Source organism: Artemia franciscana, chromosome 20 (assembly GCF_032884065.1).
Source record: "Artemia franciscana chromosome 20, ASM3288406v1, whole genome shotgun sequence".
NCBI lineage: Eukaryota > Metazoa > Arthropoda > Branchiopoda > Anostraca > Artemiidae > Artemia > Artemia franciscana.
In genome coordinates this window covers 11,677,159-11,703,100 of record NC_088882.1, presented here as the reverse complement: position 1 = coordinate 11,703,100, position 25,942 = coordinate 11,677,159, and the positions used below count along the sequence as shown (strand labels likewise).

Here is a 25,942-nt window from a genome sequence, read left to right as displayed (position 1 = left end):
GCCCCTGCAGCAAGTGAAGCCCTCTTTGTAATCCCCTTCTGGCCCAATTTTCTGAGGGGGGTCAGCTGCGGGGGCATTTATTTTTATTAAATAGAGATCGTCTTCTAATTTTTCATATTTCGGAAAGGGTATTTTATACTTGGATCTCCAAACCTCCCTCCCTTGCCCTCTGTGCATAGAGCCATAATAGGGCTAACTATTATATACGTATTTTCTAAAAGCTTAATATTATAAACCATTCTACTTTGCCTTATATTTAGTAATCAACAGAAGTAATATTTACTCCATGGCATTAATTGCCGTCGGAATTCTTTCTGCATATAGCACGATATGGTTCTATTCTTTATTGTATTTATAGATTGGCCTTGCACAATAAAACAATTACTACACAAATAATGTTTTCCAGGAATAGAATAAACCAGATTGTTCTTTGCATTTACTTCATAAGACAATGCATAAAGTTTTCTTTCCTGGAACGTCCGAGACTTGGCTATATTTTCTGGTGAATCTGAGTTAGCTTTCTTTTTTACGAAGTAGATAAAAAATTCAGCGTTTAAAGGCAAGCAAAGACTATTTTTCTATATCAATAATGCCATTCTTATTAGTCAATCCAGAAGTCACAAATTTAGATGCTGTGGAATATTTAAAACTTTTTAACTGAAACTTCCCTATTCCTTATGCAGGGTAATCAATTAGTAAAGGGACAAGGAATGGGGCGAAACAAAACTGCCCTCGAAAGAGGCGAAGAAAAAAAGATTTTTTTTAAAAGCTATTGAATAGAAAGCGAATATGTTGTAAAATCTTTCCCTAAGAATGTTTTTTTGGAAAATTCAGCAAGATTGATCCAAAACGTGGATTTTGTTGACCAGATTGTAAAATTTTTGTCAAAGTAGGCGTGGCTGCAATCATCACGCTTTTTAATTAAGTCAAAATCATGGTATATTTTAAGTGCTATATATTTTTTAACTGCTATATTTTTATATTTTATATTTTTATTATATTTATATTTAAATATTTATTTTTATATATTTATCTTTTTTATATTATATATATATATTTATTTTTTATATATTTATTTTTTATATATATTTTTTTATATTATATATATATATATATATATATATATATATATATATATATATATATATATATATATATATATATATATATATATATATATATATATTTTATTATAGTATATTTTTATATTTTATTATATATTTGCTATATTTTATATTTTTTTAACTGGTATATTTTAACTGCTGTAATCGAAAAGGAGACTTGAACCATTGCAAGAAAAAAAGAGGTAGAGTTTTTCACCCCTTCAAGGACCTAAAGTATGTAAAGAATCGTAAATGAACGCAGCTTAAAGCTCATTGAATTGCAGTTTGATCAGCTCCTTTAAATTGATTTTAGGTAAAAAGTGCTATTATACATTAGTGCCATCTGAATTCGATTTTATGTGTTACACACTGCCAGTTCAAGGCCACCAAAACGATGGGTACTAAATTGCAGAAGTGATTGCGCACTGGGTCCCTTCATGTCAATGAGAGGTTAGACCGAGAGTTTAGGGTTGGAGGGACATGAGGCAAGGCTGGGTGCAAGGTTGAACGTACGATGCAATACAAACCAAGAAAACAGAGCATAGTCCGCTCGGATTACTTAACATAAAGTAACTGCAACTCCACATTGTTTGAAATATATGATCTTATAATAAATTAAATAAAAAAAACAAGTTTTTTCAACTGAAAGTAAGGAGCGACATTAAAACTTAAAACGAACAGAAATTACTTCGTATATGAAAGGGGCTGCTTCCTCATCAGCGCCCCGCTCTTTACGCTAAAGTTTGACTCTTTCTCTCAACTCTTCTTTTTAAAACAGTAAAAAACTTTAGCGTAAAGAGCGCGGCGTTGATGAGGAAGCAGCCCCTTTCATATACGAAGTAATTTCTGTTCGTTTTAAGTTTTAATATCGCTCCTTACTTTCAGTTGAAAAAACTTGTTTTTTTTTATTTAATTTCTGAACGTTTTTGAATCAATGCGTTTTGATTTTGGCTCTCCGCAGAGAAATAATTATAACGAAATTTGCATATTTTTTGGGGGGGGGGGGCTAAATGACCTTCTCATTATTTTGATCGAATGATTTTGAGAAAAAAAGAGCGGGGGAGGAAGCCTAGTTGCCCTCCAATTTTTTGGTTAATAAAAAAGGCAACTAGAACTTCTAATTTTTTACGAATCTTTTTATTAGTAAAAGATATACGTAACTTATAAACTATCTTACGTAAAGAATTTTTTATTCTCATGTTTTTATTACACATATGAGAGGGTTCTCCCCCTCGTCAGTACCTCTCTCTTTACACTAAATCTTAAATTTTGGCCCAATTCATTAAGAATGAGCCCTGAATCACAAAAGCCGTAGAATAAATAGTTGACATTACTAAAAATACTTTAGCGTAAAGAGCGAGGTATTAGGAGGAGGTGAGCCCCTCATATGGGTAATAATTTCTGTTCGTTTTAAGTTTTAATGCTGCTCCTTACTTCCAGCTGAAAAAACCTTTTTCATATTTATTTTTTCATTGTTTTTTTTTTTTAAATAATGTTAGTAAATCCTGCGCTCCCTTCATGGAAATTTTCTTCCCCCATGACAAATTCCTCGATGGAAAGTTCCCCCAGTATATCCCCCTCTTTTCAACCCCTCCCCCAACCAAAAAATCCTCCTGAAAACACCTGTACACTTCACAATAACCATTACTATATGTAAGCACTGGTCAAAGTTTGTAACTTGTAGCCCCTCCCACGGGGAATGTGGAGGAGTAAGTCGTCCCCAAAGACATAGTTATAAGGTTTTTCGACTATGCTGAATAAAATGGCTATCTCAGAATTTTGATCCGTTGACTTTGGGAAAATAATTAGCGTGGGAGGGGGCCTAGGTGCCCTCCAATTTTTTTGGTCACTTAAAAAGGGCACTAGAACTTATCATTTCCGTTAGAATGAGCCCTCTTGCAACATTCTAGGACAACTGGGTCGATACGATCACCCCTGGGGGAAAAAAAACAAACAAATAAACACGCATCCGTGATCTGCCTTCTGGCAAAAAATACAAAATTCCACATTTTTGTAGATAGGAGCTTGAAACTTGTACAGTAGGGTTCTCTGATACGCTGAATCTGATGGTGTAATTTTCGTTAAGATTCTATGACTTTTAGGGGGTGTTTCCCCCTATTTTCTAAAATCACACAAATTTTCTCAGGCTCGTAACTTTTGGTGCCTAAAACTAAACTTGATGAAACTTATATATTTAAAATCAGCATTAAAATGCGATTCTTTTGATGTAGCTATTGGTATCAAAATTCCATTTTTTAGAGTTTTGGTTTCTATTGAGCCGGGTCGCTCCTTACTACAGTTCGTTATCACCGAACTGTTTGATATGATTTAAGTCGTACAGTCAGCTCTCGCTAACTCGAAATTCACATGACCACAATTTTTCTATGACTTATGTATTGTTCGACTTACGCATAGTTCGAGATGTCATTCTACATAAAATACTACTTATAAAGGTAACGAGTTAGAGAGGTACGCCAAATAAAAATCCGAGTTATAGACATACAAAATCGCTAAATTTAGTCCCTACAACCACTGCAATGTTAAGGATAACTTTATTAGTGTATTAATGACCTGACATCGCAAGACTTGACTTTCAAATATCAATAATAAATTTTGTTTGCTAGGTAATAGACACCTGAACTCTTAACCGTGTCTGATACAAAAATATGTTAAACAAATGTCAGTTTACACGTTGCAACCTGCCTACCAGGGTTTTGGGTCCGCTGAAAAAACTTTGAATAACGTAGGTAAACACTTCTTTAAAAACAGCCCTAGCATCCTTACTTCAACGAAGTTCAAACAGGACTGAAAAAAGAATGAAGTGAGAATATAAATTCATTCAAACTAAAGAGAACAAAGGGATTAAATGACTGTTCTCTTTAGTTTGAATGAATTTATATTCTTTTTGTCAGTCCTGGTTGAACTTTGTTGAAGTAAGGATGCTAGGGCTGTTTTTAAAAAAGTTTTTAAAAAACATTATTAGTTTTAATTCTTACAATTTAATGTAAGTTTATTTATACATACATATTTTCTCTCTCGTTCTCGTATTGTGCTGAAGACGGCCCTTGGACATAGGGCCGAAATATTCACAGAATTGATTTCCACTGTCTTGAAAAGATTTTCCCTATTGTTTTTACTATGTTTTTGTTTATTACGGAAAGGCAGTGTGGTCTTCGTCGCTATTTTCGAATAGGGGCAGGAAATGTGTAGCAATTTATTTCAGATGTAACAAGAAATTTTGGGCCACATATAAGAAAAATCTCTAGCATATATAAATTCTAAAAAATATAATCAGTTGGTGGGGATATTCTAACAAAAAGTGGGGGAAGAATTTCCCCATACCCATTGTTGCCAGACAGGGCGGAGCTGCACTGGGTTCAACCCTAAGTAAGGAATTATTTGTTTCAAAGATTAAAGGCATGTCATAAAGTAATCGATGGCTCAAAAATAAGAAAAAAATACTTGCCATCGCTTATGTGACTTTGGACCTTATATTCTGTCTCCCCTTCCTCCAAATATATCACAATTTCTTCTTTTGTGCAGTGGGTAAATTCACGAAAATATAGAGAAGAGCAAAATATAATTTTCAAATACAGGAAGGCTTTCTCAGATAAGTTTTGACACTTTTTCGATTTTATCGATGAAAATACCAAAAAAGACATTTTACAATGAAAATACGAAAATTGTATTTTCAAAATCTTGGAAGGGGGGATAAATTCCCCCCAATTGTTAATAATGCCTCTGGTTCCATGCCTATGGTCCTTCCAGAACTCGATTATGTACTATATTGTGAAAGTATAATGTATTTTGGAATCAGTTTATTGCTAACATTTGAATTTTTACAGATGAAAAGCGTTTCCAAATTTAACTAATTTCTTGCGTTTTTTTTTCACAACTCAACGTGGCAACACGACAAGTTGTGGTACTGTCCTAAAAACTGTTTATTTGTTTTCATGAATCAAGGTGGCAACACTGACAAAAAGTGATTTTGTGTATCGATTGTGTATTCATCAAGTATACAGAAAAAAAACTATTGCGAAAAACATGTATTTTATAGGTTTTCAGTTTAGGATGACCCGCGATATTTACCGGAAGACCATTTTGCAGGCGTTTTTCCTACAAAAAAGAGGTCATCAAAATAAAAGTACAATAACAGCATTAAAGATAATAGAATTTAAAATAAATATTGACCAAACCTAAAAAGCACCTTCTCATTGCATATCTCACGAGGAATTTTTATCGCCCTTGATTCTGTGGGAACTCCTAATTCAAGCTGTCAAGTTGGGTCTTTATTATACAACCGTTTTTGAGTGTCTGTGATTATTCATTCCGCCTTTTTAATCATAATTCTACCATTAAAACCGCCATTTAGAAGAGCTCTCATATTTTTTCGATAGGTTGATTTTAAATTCCTGTTCAGTATATGCTAAAATTTGTAACAAGCAGTGTGAAGTGGTACTCAAGCTATGTGAGATTTTAAACTTGAAGTAACACGGGGAAAGACGCGGCAAATACTTTGTTGTTTTTTTTTTCGAACATTTTGTTTTTTTCTACAATTCGTTTTTTTTCGAAAAAGAAATCTGGTTTAGAATCAGATACAGGCGATATATTGTCACTGCTTAATATGATACAAAATATCATTGGAAAGGATAAAGCTCTTGGAGATTTAAAAAACAAGAAGTGTCATGATTTTAGTTTCAAGAATTACTAACTGTATCTTTTAGGCTACACGTAGGAATAATAAAAGCAACTAGCGGAAGGGGATAGTGAATTTACCCCATTTCTCTTATATGTAGAACAGGCGCATATGCTGTTTGATTTTTTTGGGAGAGGGGCTGTAATAAGCATTTACTTGACAATCTGAATAAGAACTGCCAAGATATTCAATAAAATTAGGATTTGGGAGGATGCCAATAAAAAGTATTAATTGATTAGATATAAGTCTGCAGAAAAACAGTCCTTTTGCCTTCAAGGTTGAAGTGGTTTTTTTTTCTGTTAATGCGTTACTATTGTTTAACTACAAAAGACAGTTAATCAATTTGTTGAATACCACTTTGTGCAAAATTATTATAATTAGGATTTACTTCATCCTAAAATTAAAGAAGAGAAGAGCTACTTAACGATAAAAGTTAAGTAGACTTAAGCGATGATTAAATTTATCATATATATATATATATACACACACACACACATATATATATATATATATATATATATATATATATATATATATATATATATATATATATATATATATATATATATATATATATATATATTTATCATATATATATATATACACACACACACATATATATATATATATATATATATATATATATATATATATATATATATATATATATATATATATATATATATATATATATATATATAAAGATGCTGGTTGTTTCAACCCATATTTTTCGTAAGGGGGGAGGGGCAGGCATCATTGTCAACTTTATACGTTATATTTTCTGCTTTATTTTGGTTTCCTTATTCATTGCAACTTACTTTCATAATAGTTATTTTTTGTATTCATAATAATTTTTCTTCGTTTTAGTTTTTACAAATTGTTCGAGCAATTTATTTTGATTTTCAGTTTTAAATTTTCTCTGCTTTTCATGAAAATTAACTGAAGAAAGGGTAAAAAAGTACTTAGGAGGCAAATTCTAATCCCCTCCTCCTGTATGCTCGCTGAATTTAAGAGTAGTTCAAATCAATATCCATCCGCCACCATAATTCGTCGATATAGTGCAAATTTCGAATTTTTGCGCATGATGGTGAAATCTCTCCTGTAGAGTTCTCAGAGATGGCAGAATTTATAGTTGATTTTTCTCGTAGATAGTAGATACACAGTAGTTAGATAGTAGATAAATAGTATATTTTTGCTGTAGGAGTAGTTTGGCTAATTATATGATTATTATTGATTATGTAATTGGATAATATATAGGATAATTGGACAGTTCGGTAGTTTGGATAGGATAATAGTTTGGAGTATTAGCATATTTACCGCGCGCGTATTTACTGCTCCTCTAAAATATTTCTAATTCGAATATTTCTTATTCTTAATATTTCTTATTCTAATATTTGATAAATTATCTTAATATTATCTAAATTATCTTAATACTATCTAACATTTATCTTATGCTAATATTTAGAATCAATATATTCTGAAACTTAATATTCTAATATTTATTTTATATATGTGGAATCAACAGACTCTTTTAATGTGTAAATTGTGTTGAAGCTCTGGGCAATGCCTGTGCTGTACTTAATAATTTTATATATGTGGAATCACCAGACTTTTTTAATGTGTAAATTGTGTTGAAGCTCTGGGCAATTCTGGGCAATGCCTGTGCTGTACTTAATAATTTTATATATGTGGAATCAGCAGAAATGTGTAAATTGTGTTGAAGCCTCTTGTTTCCAGAATTTCTGATTTCATGGGCAATGCCTGTGCTGTACCTATCATTCATTACCATGACTATGGTAATTTTAAATCACTGCACTTGGTCATTATTTATATATCCTCAAATATTGCAAAAACGTTTCTCGCATTACCTGGGCAACTTTGATAATAACTAGATAATCTTTTGGTCCCTAAATTTCATCTACTACATAAATTCCTCCCCTTTCTCTGAGTCACTTAATAAATAAATGACATGAACAACCTGAAGTGTTATATCTAGTCTTTAATTTTACAGAACTAGTTCTGATACAACCCTCCAAATTTGAGCTGCCCTCAGCTCTAATTTGTGCTCAAATTCAGCGCAAATTTCAATAAATCATTCAGTGTCTTTAAGTGATTAAATAAAAAAAAACTAGTTTTTTTAACTGAAAGTAAGGAGCGACATTAAAACTTAAAACGAACAGAAATTACTCCGTATATGAAATGGGTTGTCCCCTCCGCGTCCCACGCTCTTTACGCTAAAGTTTTTAATTGTTTTAAAAAGTAGAATTGTGGCAAAGAGTCAAACTTTAGTGTAAAGAGCGTGGGACGCGGAGGGGACAACCCATTTCATATACGGAGTAAAGTGATCCTGTATCTCCTTTCCTCTTCCTCTTTGTAGTGCCCTCTCTCATACTATCATTGACCTAGATATACTAGATTTTGACCTAGTTGTCCAAAATTAAAATGTTCCCGCATTGACCATATATGCAGTGACTTCTTCGGATTTTTTAGGATTTTTTTTGGATTTGGATTTTTTTTTAAACTTGTTGTTATTCTGTTACCTTTTTTTGTGTCAGTAGTATCCATATCCACTTTTTTTATCTTGAATTTCATCCTTATAATTTATATTTGACTGTGATTTTGCTTCGTGAGATGATCTGATGGAAGGTGCTTATTTATTTCAAAATAAGTATACTTTAACTAGGATACTTCAATTTCGTAGAATCTGCCAAAAATACAACCTTCTTTAATGACAACATCCTTACTATTATTATGCTCAAGGCCGTATCTAGGGGGAGGTTACGGGGTTTCAGTCCCTAAAATATTTGGCCAACTCTTAATAAAGTGAAAAAATGCACACAAACAATTATTTGACAATTTTGTAAGTTTGTAACCCCTCTCCCGAAAAAATCACCCCCCCGGACAAAAAAACTAGATGCGCCCTTAATTATACTACTATTCGGGGAATCAAAATAAATTCCTCAAAATATCCAACCAGACTTGAAATCTGTAAATAACTAACAGCAATCCATGTTTCTGATCGGACGGGACAAGAAAATTAGGTTTTCCTGAAGGAAACATCCTCTAAAGAAACAAATTATGCATGAATCACATTAATCTAGCTAGATAAAGTCCGTAAATATTGTTCATATTATCCAAACAAAAGTAGTTTAACGTGGAAAGACAAATACCAAAAGGGATTGCCCACTCTCCCCTCCCAGGTGTAGATCTTAGAGTATCGTTATTAGCCCCTCCATGTGGCAGACCCTTCCGCACCAAGCCTCTTCAGATGACACCTTTCGTGCCACATCTGGCCCATTTCTATTATGGACGGCATGGGCCACCTGGTTGTACTACTTTTTACAAGTGGGCGACCCCTCGGATTACTACTTATTGTTTAAAATAAAGTTACTTAATTTTATGCGTTTTTATTGCTCATGGTGTGAAATGCCGTTAAAACAGAGATTACATTCTTGTTCAGTAAATATCAAGCCATAGCTTAAGAATCTATTTATCTCTTTACGATCCAACAAATAAAGTTAGGCACAGTTGTAAATAACCATCACTACCTAGTTGCTCTTTTTTTCTAAATAAAATATTTTCGGAATTTTACTGCCACTAGGCGAGAGTTACATAAAACAAAGCGGTATTTACAATAAATAAAACGTAGGCTATAATCAACGATATTTAGTCAATGGCCAGTTATAATTCATAGTCAATGACCGAAGTGGATAAAGCCGCATCTTGGAATTCTAGGAGTTGCAGTTTAAAACTGCTTGTTCTACGGCCTTCTTTGATAAAGAGTAGCCACCATTCAGCAAAAAAAAAAAAATAGACAAGAGATTGACCCAACTTTGTGAAGTGTTGGCCACAGGTAACTTTGTTCCGCGATGAGTTGCTAGCAATAGTAGTAACTAGACATTTAACTTTAATTTGTTTAAAGAAAAATACAAGATCAGGAGAATTATACTAGCATCTCTCTCAGCACTATTAACTTTTGTTAACAAAGTGTTGAATTTCTATTTTCGCTGTAAATCAAAGGGTATAAATAAATTATAGAAGCGGAAACTGGCGCTAATGTCGAAAAAAACTGTTAATGCCAACTAGCGTTTGGCGACACTTGGCTTTTTTCAGTGTAATAATACAAATAATTAATTTAATTAGTGCAGTTGGTAAAATTAGAGTAGGAATAAGTGTCGGATCTCAATTCCTGAAAGAAAAATGATCGTAGAGCTTGAAACAGTGTCAAGTGTCGCCAAACGATAGATGGTGTGGGTAGTTTTTTGCTGACACTACCATTAGTTTCCACTCTTACAAGTTACCCATACTCTTTTCTGTATCCCCCAAACAACCCTAATAACAGTAGAACTTGAGCCTCGCTCTCTGGAATAATGAAAGTATCGTTTCGTGGATAAAGTACTGGAATATCGAAACAAAAATGTTTTTGTCTCCTGGATCCATCTTAAGTCTATTCATACCTTATAACCACGATTTTCTAAGACTTTTGTTTTGGCTGTTTTGAAGTGACAAAGTGTTTAGACAGTAACTCTTTTTGTCAGTGTTGCCACATTGAGTCATGAAAACAAATGAACAAAACCAAGTTTTTTAGGGCAGTGCCACATCTTATCGTGTTGCCGCGTTAAGTTGTGAAAATAAATAAACGAAAGAAATTAATTAAATTTTAAAACACTTTTCATCTGTAAAAATTCGAATGCTAGCATTGTGTTGATTCCAGAAGACATTATGCTTTCAAAATAAAGCTATACATTCTTAAACTATTTAGAGGCATACGTTTTTTACCTTATAATCTGCTGATTCTTCATCCCCTTTTTTTCATTCAAAAATTCAAGAGCTCTTCTAACTTCTTATTTATATAGCGGGGGTGTATTCTGGATTTTTTTTTTTGGGGGGGGTGCTTTTTTAGAAGAGGCTTTGAGAAAAACTTTTAAAAACACATCAACAAATTTTTTATATGCATTTTGCTGCGTTTTTACGAGTCGGGTGAAAATTGGGGGGGGGGCAAATCTGGTAGCCCATTCACAGGATACAGCTTGGTATGGTAATGGAAGTTTCCACTTACCTAAGTAAGGCAATCATGTTCCATTTTCATGGTCATTGGTTCTTTCTGGGTTTTCACCAACCTTGGTTCATAGTTCAATTTTTTTTTTCTTTAATTGTGTATAGTTACGAGTTTTGTAAAAACTCACGTTTTTCTTCTAGGTTGCAAATCTTTTTTCAAGCGAAGTGTGAGGCGAAACCTTTCATATTCCTGTCGAGGCAATAGGAATTGCCCTGTTGATCAGCATCATCGGAACCAGTGCCAATATTGTCGGCTGAAAAAATGCCTGAAGATGGGAATGAGAAGAGAAGGTGGGTTTATACCCAAAGTGCCCAGTTTTTGGAACTCAACCTTGGCTCACTCCGGTGGGTTCTGTCGGTCGTAGGGCTTTTGTGATTAACGATTTAATTACCAGCAATCTGATTAAATTTTGACTTTTTCTCTTTGATTTTTGCTCTTTTTATTTTTGTAAATTCTAAATTACTGGAAGTTTCATGGATATTATCATGTAGTTCTTTCAGTTCTGAAGTTGTAGTTCTTTCATAGTTAGTTGTAGTTCTTAAACTTTGCAATAGTTTTCCTTAATTAAATATTAATACAAGTTTCATGGGAATAGGGGTAAAAAGTTGTCAGTTCTGTTTATTTTTTTTCTTGGATATTATGCAAGATCGTCATTGGAACAAGAAAAGCGTTCTGAAAAGAAGAATATCGAATGTGCTTAAACCACTGTGGTATAAGGTACTCATTGCTACAACTCTTCGCATAGAGAATGTGGTAGAAAAGAATAGTGGAAGGTGCCACAGAGGGGAAGAGCTTAAATCACCCATTCTTTCAAATGTCGTGCAACGGTAACTTTTTGATGCATTCAATTTGTTTTCTTTCAATTGTTTTTTTTTTCGAGTCTTTAGCGGAAGCTGGATTTGTAGTTCTTTCATAGTTAGTTGTAGTTCTTAAACTTTGCAATAGTTATCCTTAATTAACTAGGTCTCTAAAGACAACCCCATGTTGCGTATATGTGCCCGCGCAGAAAAGGGACAGACTCGTCATTTCATCCCTCTTTCTTAAAATGAAAAATAAAATATCAAAAAAGCAAAATTTTCGTACGTTTGGAAAATCATTCTTTTTTTCTGGTTTAAAAAATAATTTTTTTTCAAACCTTAATTTTCCTTGCAAAAGTTTTGTGACGCCTTGGCTGGACTCTGCTCCCGTATTATTTAAAGTGAGGCTTCTCCTTCCCTGCCTCCACTCATGGTAACTAGAAATCTCATTTTTGAAAAATGTCCAAATGTATCCAGCCTCACCAAGGTAGCGTCAAGGTCTTTGCCAACTGGCTGTGATAATTGCAAAAATGTATTTAGGAGGGAAGGAGAGAAGGTGTTAACACTTCAAGGGTCTAAGTCTTAAAAAACCTGAAAAATAGGCAAATTATGAGAAAATGTATAATCCACTGCCCCTCCCAGTCCTTCGTAATTTCTTGAAATCATTGCTTCAGATAAGGTGTTATCTCATTGTTGAAACGATCTCCAAGTACCTCTTCTGGTTCACAAGTTAAACTCCCTTACTCATTTCCAGAAAAAAGTAGAAAATTAAAATGGATAATATCAAGATAGACTTTTCGGTTTTTTTAGGCCCCCTCCCTCCAAAAAAATCCTTGGTCAAAATTCCTACTGCTGTTTACTACTTTTTTACCATGCAACTGCTTTTTTTTCATTTTATTAACTCTTTATTGACAAGCTAAGACGCCATTTTTCATATGAATCGCTCCCATGTAAAAACGTATGTTTGTAACATAGCCATGGGCTTAACTTGTTGTGGGGTAGTGGGGCAGAAACTCCTCAGACCCAAGTTTGCCCCTTCCCATCTGAAATTTAGTTTCTTCAAAATCTTGTCAAAACTAAGATAAGCCATCACAATACAAGAATCCACAGAAACGGGTCAGCTGTTAGTATATCTTTGCCTGTATGATACAATGTGGCTTATTTTGAGATTTGTACTGTCGTTTTCACTTGATTTGGGAAAATTGGCTCCAACTTTGCCCCCCTTTATAGGATTTTGACGAAATTATGCCACTGAACATAACGCCTATTGAATCGCGGAAAATAGATTTTTATTCTCATTGTACTAGCCTTTGACAATTTCAACCTCTTACTAGCCTTTGACAATTTTCAACCTCTTGAATTCTAACTGACGAGGGTAGAGGTATTCTACCTAGACCCACTGTAAAGGGATAAGAAGAAAAAATTCAGTTTTATTGTATTTTGAGGAACAAGTATAAAATTTATTTTATAAAATAGTAGACATACTTTACACCCATTAAACGTTTTGTCCTTTCCTCAAAAGGACTGTTATCGTCTTATTTCATTTCATTCTATCCTAGTTTATCCTACTTAATCCTTTACATTGTGGATGTAACATTGCTAAAGTGTAAAAATAAAACATCCTTTAAAGATATTTTTATTCAAGATCTAAAACATGCTGTTGTAAAAGAAAATTTGATGCTAAATGTGCTTTTTTTGGATTTCTAAAATATCTAATTACAAAGTTTACTGATCATGCTATATTTAAGTAACATTAAATTTGGAAAAAAGGCTACTGAGTACGAGTACATTAAAAATGCTGCTTTTTTAATTCTTATTCTTTTTTGTCAGGTCTTATTTAGCTTTTTCTTTTAATTTTTTTGCAAATACTTGTTCTGGACTAGCTCTTTTTTAATCCAAAATCATGTTAATTTCACTTCATTCTTGTGGTCTTCAACTTGCAGGGGGGCTATTCAACCTAGACCGATTTTAACGAGCTTATGCCCTAAGGAAGGTAATATCTTTTCACCCTTCGCCGCTTTCCCGCTGTCAATACGCCCTCGCATTTTTAAAAGAATAAAAGGACTCGCCTTTCAAATTTGTAATTCTCAAGAGTCAGGATGTGATTTATATGTTGACAGAATTGGCCGCTATAGTAAAAGAGAAAGGGAAAGTAGGAACATAGTGATAATTAAGTTTTGGGTAGACAAAAAGCCTTTCTAAAAGTTGTACATGCTGAAGTACTGGCAAGAGGGAAGTTTTTATCCAAAATGAAATTAACTTGGAATTATAACTAAAAATAAATTACGGACAAATGTGGACACGGCCTTGAAAGTCGAGGGAACCAGAGGCAGGGGGATCATAATTCCAACCTTTTTAGGCCCACTTAGTATGGTAGCCTGTAATATTTTACTGATTTGACCAAGAACTCGTTCCTACACATTACATGAGTATATATTTTTATGGGTAGTCTGTTAATTTAAAATGCTACTGTTCAAACTTTTACTATTGTATTTTGGATTTGAACGAGACATAGGGTCTTTAACTCAAGTCTCTATATGTGTCCACACCTACATCGTGTGTCTGCGTCCGCTTTGTTCGGTTTATTTGTTACGTAATGGTTGAAAGAACAGCTCTTGCTTGAGGAATAGAAAAAAAAATGATTTTTTTTCAAATGAAAGTAAAGACTTGCAAGGCAGTATCCAGGGAGGGGGAGGGTGTTACAGGGCCTGAACTCCCATGCCTCAATGTTTGTCCTAAATGAATATGAATAAATTTTTGATGCGTTTTTAAAGTTTTTTGTAACCCCCTCCCCCCAAAAAATCCTAGATACGTTCCTGGACAATAAAATTAAAATTTATGACTAATAAAAACTATGGCATATACGAGGGAGTTCTTACTCTTCAACTCCTGGCTCTTTATCCTAGAATTTGATTAGTGATTGTGACTAGTGAAAAACTAGAACAACCCTTTAACTCTAGGACTGGCAATTTTATTGATATTTTAGCTATAGTTTATTTAGTACCGGTAACTGAGAAGGGTAAAAAAATGTTTTAGAGGTAAAAAGCGGTACAGTGTCAAAATAAGTTTGAGAACCACTGCCATAGAGAAACACGAAATTTACCTGGTTTTAAAAAGGCTGAGTTATTTATCCCTCCAGAAGTTAAACTCCTTTATCCCTCTGGATTTTTAACTTAGCATTCTTTAGCCTAATTCCTAAAAGACGAAGCTTTATTTCTTCCCAGAAATAAAGTATAATATGATTGGGTTGCGAAAACATGTCACGCAAATACACAATAATTCTTCGAAATGTGGCTGTGTTTTCTGTTTTTCTGTTTAAGTCTTCTAGAAGCGGTACATCTTCCCAGAAGTGTTTGCAGGGTTTTGAGGAGGCGGAGGCCACATTGACAAAAGATAAAAAATGGCAAACTATGTGTGGAAAAAAATTCTAAAGCAATTTTAAGATCATAATATGGGTCCAAATCCCCATTTCCATGCATCTTTGCCTGTATCCCCCCTTCCCTCTGATTGTGCTTGGATGTCTGAAGTATTCATATCGGTGATAATGTACTAACTGGACAACTATGAAAAGTTCTTGGAAGTCTGCCATCGAAGTGCAAGTTAAATACTTGAAAAAAGGGGTGAATTATATGAACAATTTAGAAATTTTTAGGGAAATTTTGAAATAAAGGAGGTAGGGTCTAGGTCATAAGGGTGTTCCCTTGTCAACGCGCGGGGTATTAGCTCGAACTGACCCATGCGCATATTTTCACTTCTGCGTGGTTGTGACCCATGTTTAAGTCCATTCCGACAGGTATCTATCAACTTCAAGCTGTAATTGCTCAAGACTAACTTTTTTTTTTTTTTTTTTTTTTTTTTTTTTTTTTTTTTTTTTTTTTTTTAGGGAATATGGTTTATTTTGTACAACCGTGTAAAATTCTGTTTCGCAAATTACTCCTCCGTGGTGACCTTTTTCAGTCCCTAGCTGTTCAGCCTTCTTTAACTCTGATCAGATTAATTATCTTAATCGTAATACAAATTATATTCAATTTTTTTACTTCGCCTGTAAGGTCATATTTCAATTCTGTAATGGCGAGTCACATTGTATGGAATAAAATGCCTGAGTCAGCCGGAAGGTGCCACAGGTTCATTGAATTTAATTAACTTTTTTTATTTAATTAAATAAATTATATAAATTTATTCAATTTAGTTAACTTGTTTTCCTTTAATTAAATAAAATACATAAATTTAATTTACTTAACTTGTTTTTATTTGATTAAATAAATTATATAAATACTGTTTAATTTAATTAGCCGGGTTTTTTATTTAATTAAATAACTTACATAACTTCTATTTAATCAACTTGTTTTTTTATTCAATTAAATAAATTATGCGATTTTTATTAAATTTAATTAACTCGTTTTTGTATTTAATTAAAAATAAAGTAACAATATCTTTTTAGCTGTACAAAGAGGTAGAGTTCCTCCAACTCAGCACTGTCTTCCTGGTCAGCTCTCACTGCACAATGGTGACCCCCTTAATGGACACTCATATTTATCATCATACATTTCCTTACTTGTTCGTGCTGAACCATACGCAACAACGCGGTACGGACAGTGTATGCAGCCAAACAATATTATGGGAATTGATAATATCTGTGAACTAGCGGCGCGGTTGTTATTCTCTGCTGTTGAGTGGGCGAGGAATATTCCTTTCTTTCCTGAATTACAGGTATGATATTCTTGAGGCTCTGTCTTCTCTTAATTTTCAAAGGGGTTGACATTGATGATATTCGTGAACTAGCTGCCCGGTTGTTTTCTTTGTTATTGTCTAGTTTATTGTTATTCTCTGTTGTTGAGTGGGCGAGCAATATTTCTTTCTTTCCTCAGTTACAGGTATGTAGTTTTAGATCTTGCGTCCTCTCTTAATCAGGGTTGTCACCTCTAGTGATTTATCACCATTTCCAGTGATTTTTTTACATTGCTTAAATATAATCCCTAAATCAGCGCATAAACCACTAGATTACTGAAGAAAATCACTAAAAAAAACAGGTTAAGTAAAATCTAGTGATTTTTTTTTTTCACCAGGTGACAGCCTTGCTCTTAGTCAAACAGTTCGTGGTAACGAACTGTAGTAAGGAGCGACCCGGCTCAGTTGTAACCAAAACTCTAAAAAATAGAATTTTGATACCAATAGCTACATCAAAAGAATTGCATTTTAATGCTGATTTTAAATATATAAGTTTCATCAAGTTTAGTCTTACCAATCAAAAGTTACGAGCCTAAGAAAATTTGCGTTTTTTAGAAAATAGGGGGAAACACCCCCTAAAAGTCATAGAATTTTAACGAAAATCACACCATCAGATTCAGCGTATCAGAGAACCATATTGTAGAAGTTTCAAGCTCCTATCTACAAAAATGTGGAATTTTGTATTTTTTGCCAGAAGGCAGATCACGGATGCGTGTTTATTTGTTTTTTTTTTCCAGGGGTGATCGTATCGACCCAGTTGTCCTAGAATGTTGCAAGAGGGCTCGTTCTAACAATGAAAAGTTCTTGTGCCCTTTTTAAGTGACCCAAAAAATTGAAGGGCACCTAGCCCCCCTCCCACGCTAATTATTTTCCCAAAGTCAACGGATCAAAATTCTGAGATAGCCATTTTATTCAGCGTAGTCGAAAAACCTTATAACTATGTCTTTGGGGGCGACTTACTCCTCCACAGTCCTCGTGAGAGGGGCAACAAGTTACAAACTTTCACCAATGCTCACATGTAGTAATGGTTATTGGGAAGTGTACAGGCGTTTTCAGGAGGATTTTTTATGTTTGGGGGAGGGGTTAAGAAGAGGGAGATATGCTGGGGGAACTTTATATCGAGAATTTGTCATGGGGGAAGAAAAATTTCCATGAAGGGAGCGCAGGATTTTCTAGTATTATTTAAAAAAAACAATGGAAAAATAAATATGAAAAAGTTTTTGCAGCTGGAAGTAAGGAACAGCATTAAAACTTAAAACAAACAGAAATTATTACCCATATGAGGGGCTCACCTCCTCCTAATACCTCGCTCTTTACGCTAAAGTATTTTTAGTAATTCAACTATTTATTATACGGCTTTTGTGATTCAGGGGTCATTCTTCATGAATTGGGACAAAATTTAAGCTTTAGTGTAAAGAGCGAGGTACTGACGGGGGGCGAACCCCCTCATATATGTAATAAAAACATTAGAATACAAAAGTTCTTTACGTAAACTAATTTATAAGTTATGTAAATCTTTTACTAATAAAAAGATTCGTAAAAATTTAAAAGTTCTAGTTGCCTTTTTAATTAACCAAAATACCGGAGGGTAACTAGGCTTCCTCCCGCGCTCTTTTTTTCTCAAAATCATTCGGTCAAAATTATGAGAAAACCACTTAGCCAAAAAAAAATATGCGAATTTCGTTTTAATTATTCCTCTGCGGGGAGCCAAAATCAAAACATGCATTGATTCAAAAACGTTCAGAAATTAAATATAAAAAAAAACAAGTTTTTTAAATGAAAGTAAGGAGCGACATTAAAACTTAAAACGAACAGAAATTACTTCGTATATGAAAGAGGCTGATTCCTCATCAACGCCCCGCTCTTTACGCTAAAGTTTTTTACTGTTTTAAAAAGAAGAATTGAGAGAAAGAGTCAAACTTTAGCGTAAAGAGCGGGGCGTTGATGAGGAAGCAGCCTCTTTCATATACGAAGTAATTTCTCTTCGTTTTAAGTTTGAATGTCGCTCCTTACTTTCATTTAAAAAACTTGTTTTTTTAAATTTAATTTTCAAAAGGATTGACATTGATATTTTTTATGAACCAGCTGCCCATTTTTTTTCTCTGTTATTGTCTAGTTCATTGTTATTCTGAAACTGGCTGCCCGGTTGCTATTTTCTGCTGTTGAGTGGGCAAGGAATTTTTTTTCTCTGATTAACAAGTAATAACATTTTTAACAGGTTAATATGATTAACATAGCCAATTTAGAGCTGAAGATAATGTTATTAAATGCAATTTCAAATATTTCAGTAAAACTTAGCAAAAAATAAGTGAATGATTTCTTTTCACAATATTGCTCCTTTTGTAGATTTGTTCATTGTAAACATTCTCTTTGGCACAATTTTACGTGTTTTTGCATAATGTTTTAAAACAAAACCGTGATTTTCTCCTTTTCTTCAAAGTCCGAATCAATGCCAATTAAAAATTAAATTATATATATATATATATATATATATATATATATATATATATATATATATATATATATATATATATATATATATATATATGTATATATATATATATATATATATATATATATATATATATGTATATATAATATGTCCAAATCAAGAATATATATAAAATATCCATATAAACATTCTCTTTGGCACACTAGTGTGTTTGTTGTATAATGTTTTAAAATAAAACCGTCATTTTCTCCCTTTTTCTTGAAAGTCAATAGTTTCCGAAAAAGGTGGAAAATCCCAAAAGTGAGAAGTCCAAGAAATTAATTTGCATATATTCTTGCCGAACTTTTGTTATTTTTGGGTTGTTTTTTCTACTCTTTACTTACTGTTCGTTTCCGTAGGCAGTTTGATTGACTTCTAATAACCATCACGCTCCAATCACATTCTGTGGATATTATTTTTTTTATTTGATAAGTAATTTCAACTTGTAGGCCTACATACATTTGGATATCTCGTCCTGAAGACAGATTTGTCTCTTTTACCTTTCCAGCATTTTTATATGAGCACCTATTCTAGCAAACATCTTTGAATACTCATCAGTTAAATTCCCGTATTATTCCTGTTTCAAACCAAATAGCCACACCAACTATGTTTTACTAGATATAACCATGGTTTAATACTTATAACCGTGTAATTTATTCACAAGTACATTAGATATTATCTCTGAATGTATTTTCCTTTGAGACAATCGCCGCGGCATGAAGTATCAGAGTATTAATTAGTGAAGTGTTGACCTGCTTTTTGTTCATAACAGAATGTTTCGGTTATCCTGTTTTTGAATGGTTAATGGCATATTCACATAGAGATATCATTTCAGTTTGGGAGGGAAACAAAAGATGAGAATTTCTTAAGCGGCTGAGGGCTAAGCTACGAAAAATGCTATCATTTCAAAGTTATTTTTTGGGTTTTGCGCATATTTTATGAGTGTTTAAAAAGAGGGGGGTTTCTCCTGGCATTGTAATAATTCAGTTCGTTACGCAGATAAATGGTCTTCATTTTCTTGCATCTGTTTCACAAATCTCCTGTTCTTTGCTTTTATGACTAGACCCCCCTTCACAAGATACATTCCCGTGTAGTTTACCTGTTCCTCAATTTTCGTTTGAAATTACTTCTGTGTCAGCCTGATTAGTTTTTTTTCTCACGTTGTAGTGCAGGCATGGCGGCTTGAGATGGCGGCCTTTCAGCCCACCCCATCCAAAATGATTTAAACATAATTCCTTATTTTTTCTTTGCAAAAACTTTTTTTGAAAAACGCATTAAAATATTTTTTATGGACTTCTTATGTTTATATGAGTCGGACGAACATTTCAAGGGGGAGGGGCTCCGACTCCCTAACCCTTCCTCTGAATACAGCCTTGATCTTGGGCATTTCAAAACTCTATGGTATTTGTTCAGACGTATTTTTATGGATCCAGTGGTTATTGAAGGAACAGGAAAGGCTCATTCAAATGATTGTAATGTTTGACTTCTGTTTCAATTCAGTAGAAAAAAAGGAACTCCATTTTGTTAAAGGCATAAAAAAAAATCAAAAGAAAATATGTCAGTTACGAAGGGCAAACTCAAACATAGTCATACTTTTTGTCCGTTAGAATGTTATTTTGTGGTCATAATCCACTTATCATAACACACATCAAAAATGAACATGAATTAAATTAAGAAAAAGCCGTTTTTTTTACACAAGAATAAAGAGCGACGTTGAAACTACAACTGAACAGATATTACTGTAAATATGAGGGTCTACATTATCCTCAAGCCCCTGTTCCTTTATGCTCATTTGAGCACTATACTGAAAACCTATTATAATGTAACATGTTGGCATTGACTACACTTCTCTTTTTCCACTGCCTATCATATTTTTTAGCTGTTTATTTTGCCGTTCCCAGAGAGTTACTCGTTTGAAAACATGTTGATTTCTTTAAAACGCAAGTTAACCTCTAAGAGTAGGGATGGAGAGGTTGACCACCCGCTCACATTCATGAAAACTCTTTTCGTTTCAAGTTATATCATCTATTTTTACTTTCGTGTAATAGTAAAAAAAGAAATCACCAGTGCAACAGCCCAAACACAGATACAAACGCACACCATAAAACCAAACATAAAAAATATAAACTATAAAAAATAATGATGAATATTAAATAATAAGAAAAATATAACAAATAATGAATAACAAATAATAGATAATATAAAAAAATAACCTTATAAACAGAAAAGAAAGACAGAAGGAGAAAAGAAGACTGTTTTCCTACTTTAGTAATTAATATAGACCAGTACTTGAACGAGGCCTTAACCCTACTCATCCATCTCATTACATAGGTCAAACAGCATTGCCATACACAATCAACTATAAAGAATAATCCATGGACGTGTCTTTTTCAACGGTTCACTCAACTTGAACCATTAGGAAGAGGAGAGGGACACAGACAAATTACGTCTTAGGTGTGAGATTTCATTTTCCAGTGCTAAGGTTCATCTGACCAATCTCAAGGGGAATGCATAAGAGAACCTTTTATCTTCTGCCCCGCCCCCCCCCTGAAAAATACGATTGAAATAAAATCAACTTGGTGGATTGTGTTGAAAAAGTTGAGGCTATGGCTAATTGGAAAAAAAAGACAAGACAGATAGTCTGAGTGAGAGGCATAAAAATGATGTCATTTTGCTTGTTGTTAGATAGTCTATCATCCATCCTAAGGCAGAACTAGGTTTAATAGCATGGAGTAGGGGTAATTCAAATATTCTGTCAGTTCTATGAGCCATGTGAAGGCAATTGGAGACACCAAATAAAATGTTTTCTAAAATTTATGACTGAGTAATCCACAGGACTTGCAGGCAATTGGGCGACCGAGATTGTACGTTTTTCTTCCATTTGCGTATAATTTGTTCATTTTTGTGTAACTTTTGGATTTATTCCCAACCCACCAAAGTAAGGTCCTGCATGAGTACCTGGCTGCATCCCTGCTCATTTGCTTAGCCAGCTTATTCATACAAAGCTCTGGGGTAGTATTTAAATATATTCGCGCTTTGTTACTGAAACTTCATAGAAGCTTACCTGTCCGAAACTGAATATTTGTTCTACTTGGGCTTGATTAAAGTTTGACTTCTTTGTCACATTATTTTATAAAAGGCTGCTTAAACACAAGACCCGTTGACTTTGAATAATAAGTATTTTTAGAGAACTTTAAGAACTTAAAGCACCGTCCTGCTGTGATCAATTAGCTTATTTGTCCAAATGATTGTTGAAATATGTTAGAGCTTTATCACTAATGTAAATTTGACACTTTTGCTTCACCTCATTTTCCAGTTTACTTTAGCTTCTTCATCTTTAAGACTTTAAGATTTAAAAACTTAAAGAACTGTCCTGCTGTGCTCAGTTAGTTTATTTATTCAAATGAATGTTGAAATATTTTAAAGCTTTATCAATGATGTAAATTTGAGAATTGTCAAATTTTTAGTTTACTTTAATGTCTTCATCTTTTCTATTTTATGTATTTTTTTTTCGCAGCTGCAATTTGGACCCCGAATGGGTATTTAATTTTGTTCCAAATCCAAATGAGATATTTTTTTTACCATATTAAGTATTTATGCAAAATTGGTATCTAGAAGACATTTCAGATAAAAATTACAAAAACATAGGCAGCTTAGCTCTTTGATACAATATAATGAACTTAATTGTTTAATAAAAATAAATTCGTTGAATTTCAATGTGTTAATATTTGCTTGAATTCGCTTGCAGCTGACGGATCAGGTGGCGCTGCTAAGGTTAGTTTGGAGCGAATTGTTTGTTTTGAATGCGTCTCAGTGTTCCATGCCCCTCCACGTTGCGCCACTTTTAGCAGCTGCTGGCTTACATGCTTCTCCTATGGCTGCAGACAGGGTTGTTGCATTTATGGACCATATTAGGATATTTCAAGAACAGGTAAGCAAAATTTTCATGAACAAAAAGATTATTCATCTCTGTAGTCTTGACTTTTTTTTAGAAACGGCCAAAATTTTTGACAATAGAAAATTAAGGGTTGAAACGTCGAATAAGTATGATTTTGAATATTTTCAATGGAAATGTTGTTTTTGAGAACCTTCAGTTAAAGGTTCGATTTCGGAAGTGCCAAATTTTGACTCGGCTGAAGTAAATTCTTGTTTAAAATATTAAGCAGGTACGAAGCAATTATTTTGGAACTGGGCAAAGCTCCAAACATACAAATAAAGGGTGAATTACTTTAACAAACTTGTCTTTAAAAGCCCTCTAAGTTTTGAGGGGTGACAGCACAAATCCCCCTTTCTTTCCAAGAAACGAGCTTATAAGCATAAGGTATAGTAGTGTTGCCATCGTCAGTAGGGTTTTACTAGATCTTGTAACAAAAAAATCTAGTAAATATAGAGGATCTATTAAGTTTCACGAAGCGTAGTAAAAAATCATAATTTTTAGTGAGAAACAAACTGTTGTTATTTTCCATGAATTCAGACAAAAACAAATTAGCATCCATTCATTACAAAATCTGGTTTCGATGACGCTAGATATTATGGCAATTATTGCACTAATTTTGGGGATTTCGTGATTTCTCTCCGTATGTAGTGTTCGCTGGTTCTCTTTACTTTACTGTAACGCGAGTGCTTGAACTGTGGAGAATATAGCTACTTTTTTCAAGGCAAGCATTAGATGGGCTGTCAGTGAGAGATCTCTTGTCAAGAAAACAAAGGCTATCTATGGAGCAATCTTACCCAGTGTTCAAGGCATACATGCACTTCCTGAATTATATGCTGCCAAAGATAAACAAAATTGATGTGGAATTGCAAAGCGCTGGAACATTTATTCATTTACTTATAGTCAAAGTGCACGAGCTCTACGGAAATAGTGCTTAGAAGGGTCGTCAAGACGGTAGCGATCGATAGCCATGACGTTTTCAGAACCGTCCTAGTCACTGAAAACTAATTACCTTGCCTTTGGTGCAAATGCAGAGGCACATTTCGTTACGTTCTCTCTCGAACAAAAGGGACTCGACGCTTTTACAAAACAATGAAACTCCACTACATAGAACTAGCTAACCAGATACGTAAGCAACGTAGCTATCGTGGTGAAACACTGTCTAATTTGAGAGCTCTTGATCCTCATGGAACCATTTCTTCAGAGAGAAAAATACTTTAGTTTGTGCCTCTGCTGGTAAGATTTGCTAATATACCTTGCCAAAGACTGAGGGGGAGACAATGAAAATGAGAAAGGCGTTACACTCTGAATGGGAAGAGCTCCCGTCATGGAGGAAAACGATTCTTGCCAAGTTCCGCAGTCGGACCTCCAAAATCCATGCAAATTTTGGAAACCTTTGTCCCTCTTAAAGACGCTGCTGGAAATTAACTTTTTCTATACTTCCAGACTATCACTGACATCTGCTACACATTGCATCTGGAATATGAACCTGTCCAGTAGCACATCCAAATAATCCAAATAAGTTTTTGAACTTGAAGGTTCCCGAAATTTTTAATCATACTACAAGAGGAAAAATCCATTGAAATTTCTGAAAATCAGGGATCCAGAATAAAACACTATGATTGTAATGTCTGGCTTTTCCTTCCGATGGGTTCCAAGATTCTGCGAGATAATTGTTTTATTCTTCTATTGTACCTAAAAATACCGAAAGCCTAGAGTCTGACGCCAACCCAGAATCTGGAAGCTCTGATTCCGGAAACTCTGGATTTTTTGCTAGTTAAAAAATGCAGTTGTCACAGAACCTGCGACACGCGTTAAAATTTTTGGAGAGTTAGTAAAATTTAGAAAAAAATTCCAAGTTTAGTAAACTGAATTTTGGTCGAGTGGCAACACTGAAGCATAGAATGCATTTTGTAGTGAAGATCTCATCTTTTTATTTTGTATTTGATTTATCAGGTTCTTTATAGCATGATTTTGTAACTGTATTCTTTAATTTATGTAGAAAAGGTCTCTAGTTGTGTTCTCTTTATTTTTGCATTCTGTAATTGTAGAAAGACATTTTTTTTTCTGTCTAATAAAGTATATCTCATATTGCCAAGTGGAAAATTTTCTGCAATTCCCATTAGAACATATGTTTCTTATCTTGTTCTAAAAATTAGAATAAAAAATAGAAAATGTTGTATAGTGCTGTCAGAATTCTACTAAGACACTTAGCATGATAAGAGATGTAAACATCACGATAGAATAAGAACAACCACATGTGAAAACATCTTTATTTCATTTGTCAATATCTAATTGACAAACTTTTAGACATTGTCAATAACGATAATGAGTTTTGAATTAATCTAGAGATCACCATGTCCTTTACAAATATATAGTCAATTAGAATTCGTGTTCAGAAGCCAAATTGATTAAGTCTTATCTTTACGACTTCTTAGTATCAAAGCACTAGATTGAATCTTAATTTTTTTTTTCATTTAAAGATTATTCTCTAGGATTAAAAGTGAGGCAAAATCGTACGTTTGGAAGTATATTTAGAAATATAGTAAAACAGGGGGTAACAGAGGCATGGTGAGAGACACCCGGGTTTGGTACACTTGCAAAATTTATCACATTTTCTATCACCAGGGGTAAATGAGCTATGTTTTAATTATTCCAAGTGCGTACGAACGGAAGAATACATTTCTAGGGGAAATGAGAGGGGGGGGGGATAGTTGAATAAGTAATACAGTCAAAGAAATTATGGGGAAATTTCACAAATATTAAGGTTTTTCTTGAGAATTTACATTTCTTGAGGGAAATTGACAAATCTTGAAGAGGGGGTCTCCATCCAACCCCCTATGTATGTGTCTAATTCCAAGCTTAGTAGAATCATATTATAATTTATCTGTATATATACTTAGGGAGGATGGCAATTGCCACCATTCCTAGATCATGAACATATTTTTCTTGGTATTTAATTAAATAATTGATAAAGACAATTACTCTTTCAATTTGAAAAATATGTTTTTCTTTGCAAACCTGACTCATTAAAAAGGTTAAAAATTGAAAAAAATCTCCCCCCTCCTATATTTTTTTAATTGAAACAGCTACACCAGCTATTGGTAGCTAAAACCATTGTTTTTATTTCAAGC

General features: G+C 33.6%; 1 protein-coding gene across 3 annotated transcripts in view; it reads left to right on the top strand.

Annotated features, from left to right (window-relative positions):
• Positions 1 to 25,942, top strand: part of LOC136039759 (steroid receptor seven-up, isoforms B/C-like) — a 126,125-nt gene that overhangs the window by 67,787 nt on the left and 32,396 nt on the right. For 2 of the 3 annotated variants that reach the window (XM_065723615.1, XM_065723613.1), the window contains exons 2-4: positions 10,999 to 11,202; positions 16,097 to 16,365; positions 22,623 to 22,805. In XM_065723615.1, the coding sequence (XP_065579687.1) occupies positions 11,130 to 11,202; positions 16,097 to 16,365; positions 22,623 to 22,805 (525 nt within the window). In that variant the 5' untranslated portion in view covers positions 10,999 to 11,129. The remainder of the gene's footprint in view (positions 1 to 10,998; positions 11,203 to 16,096; positions 16,366 to 22,622; positions 22,806 to 25,942) is intronic. The other variant, XM_065723614.1, reaches the window with a different exon arrangement.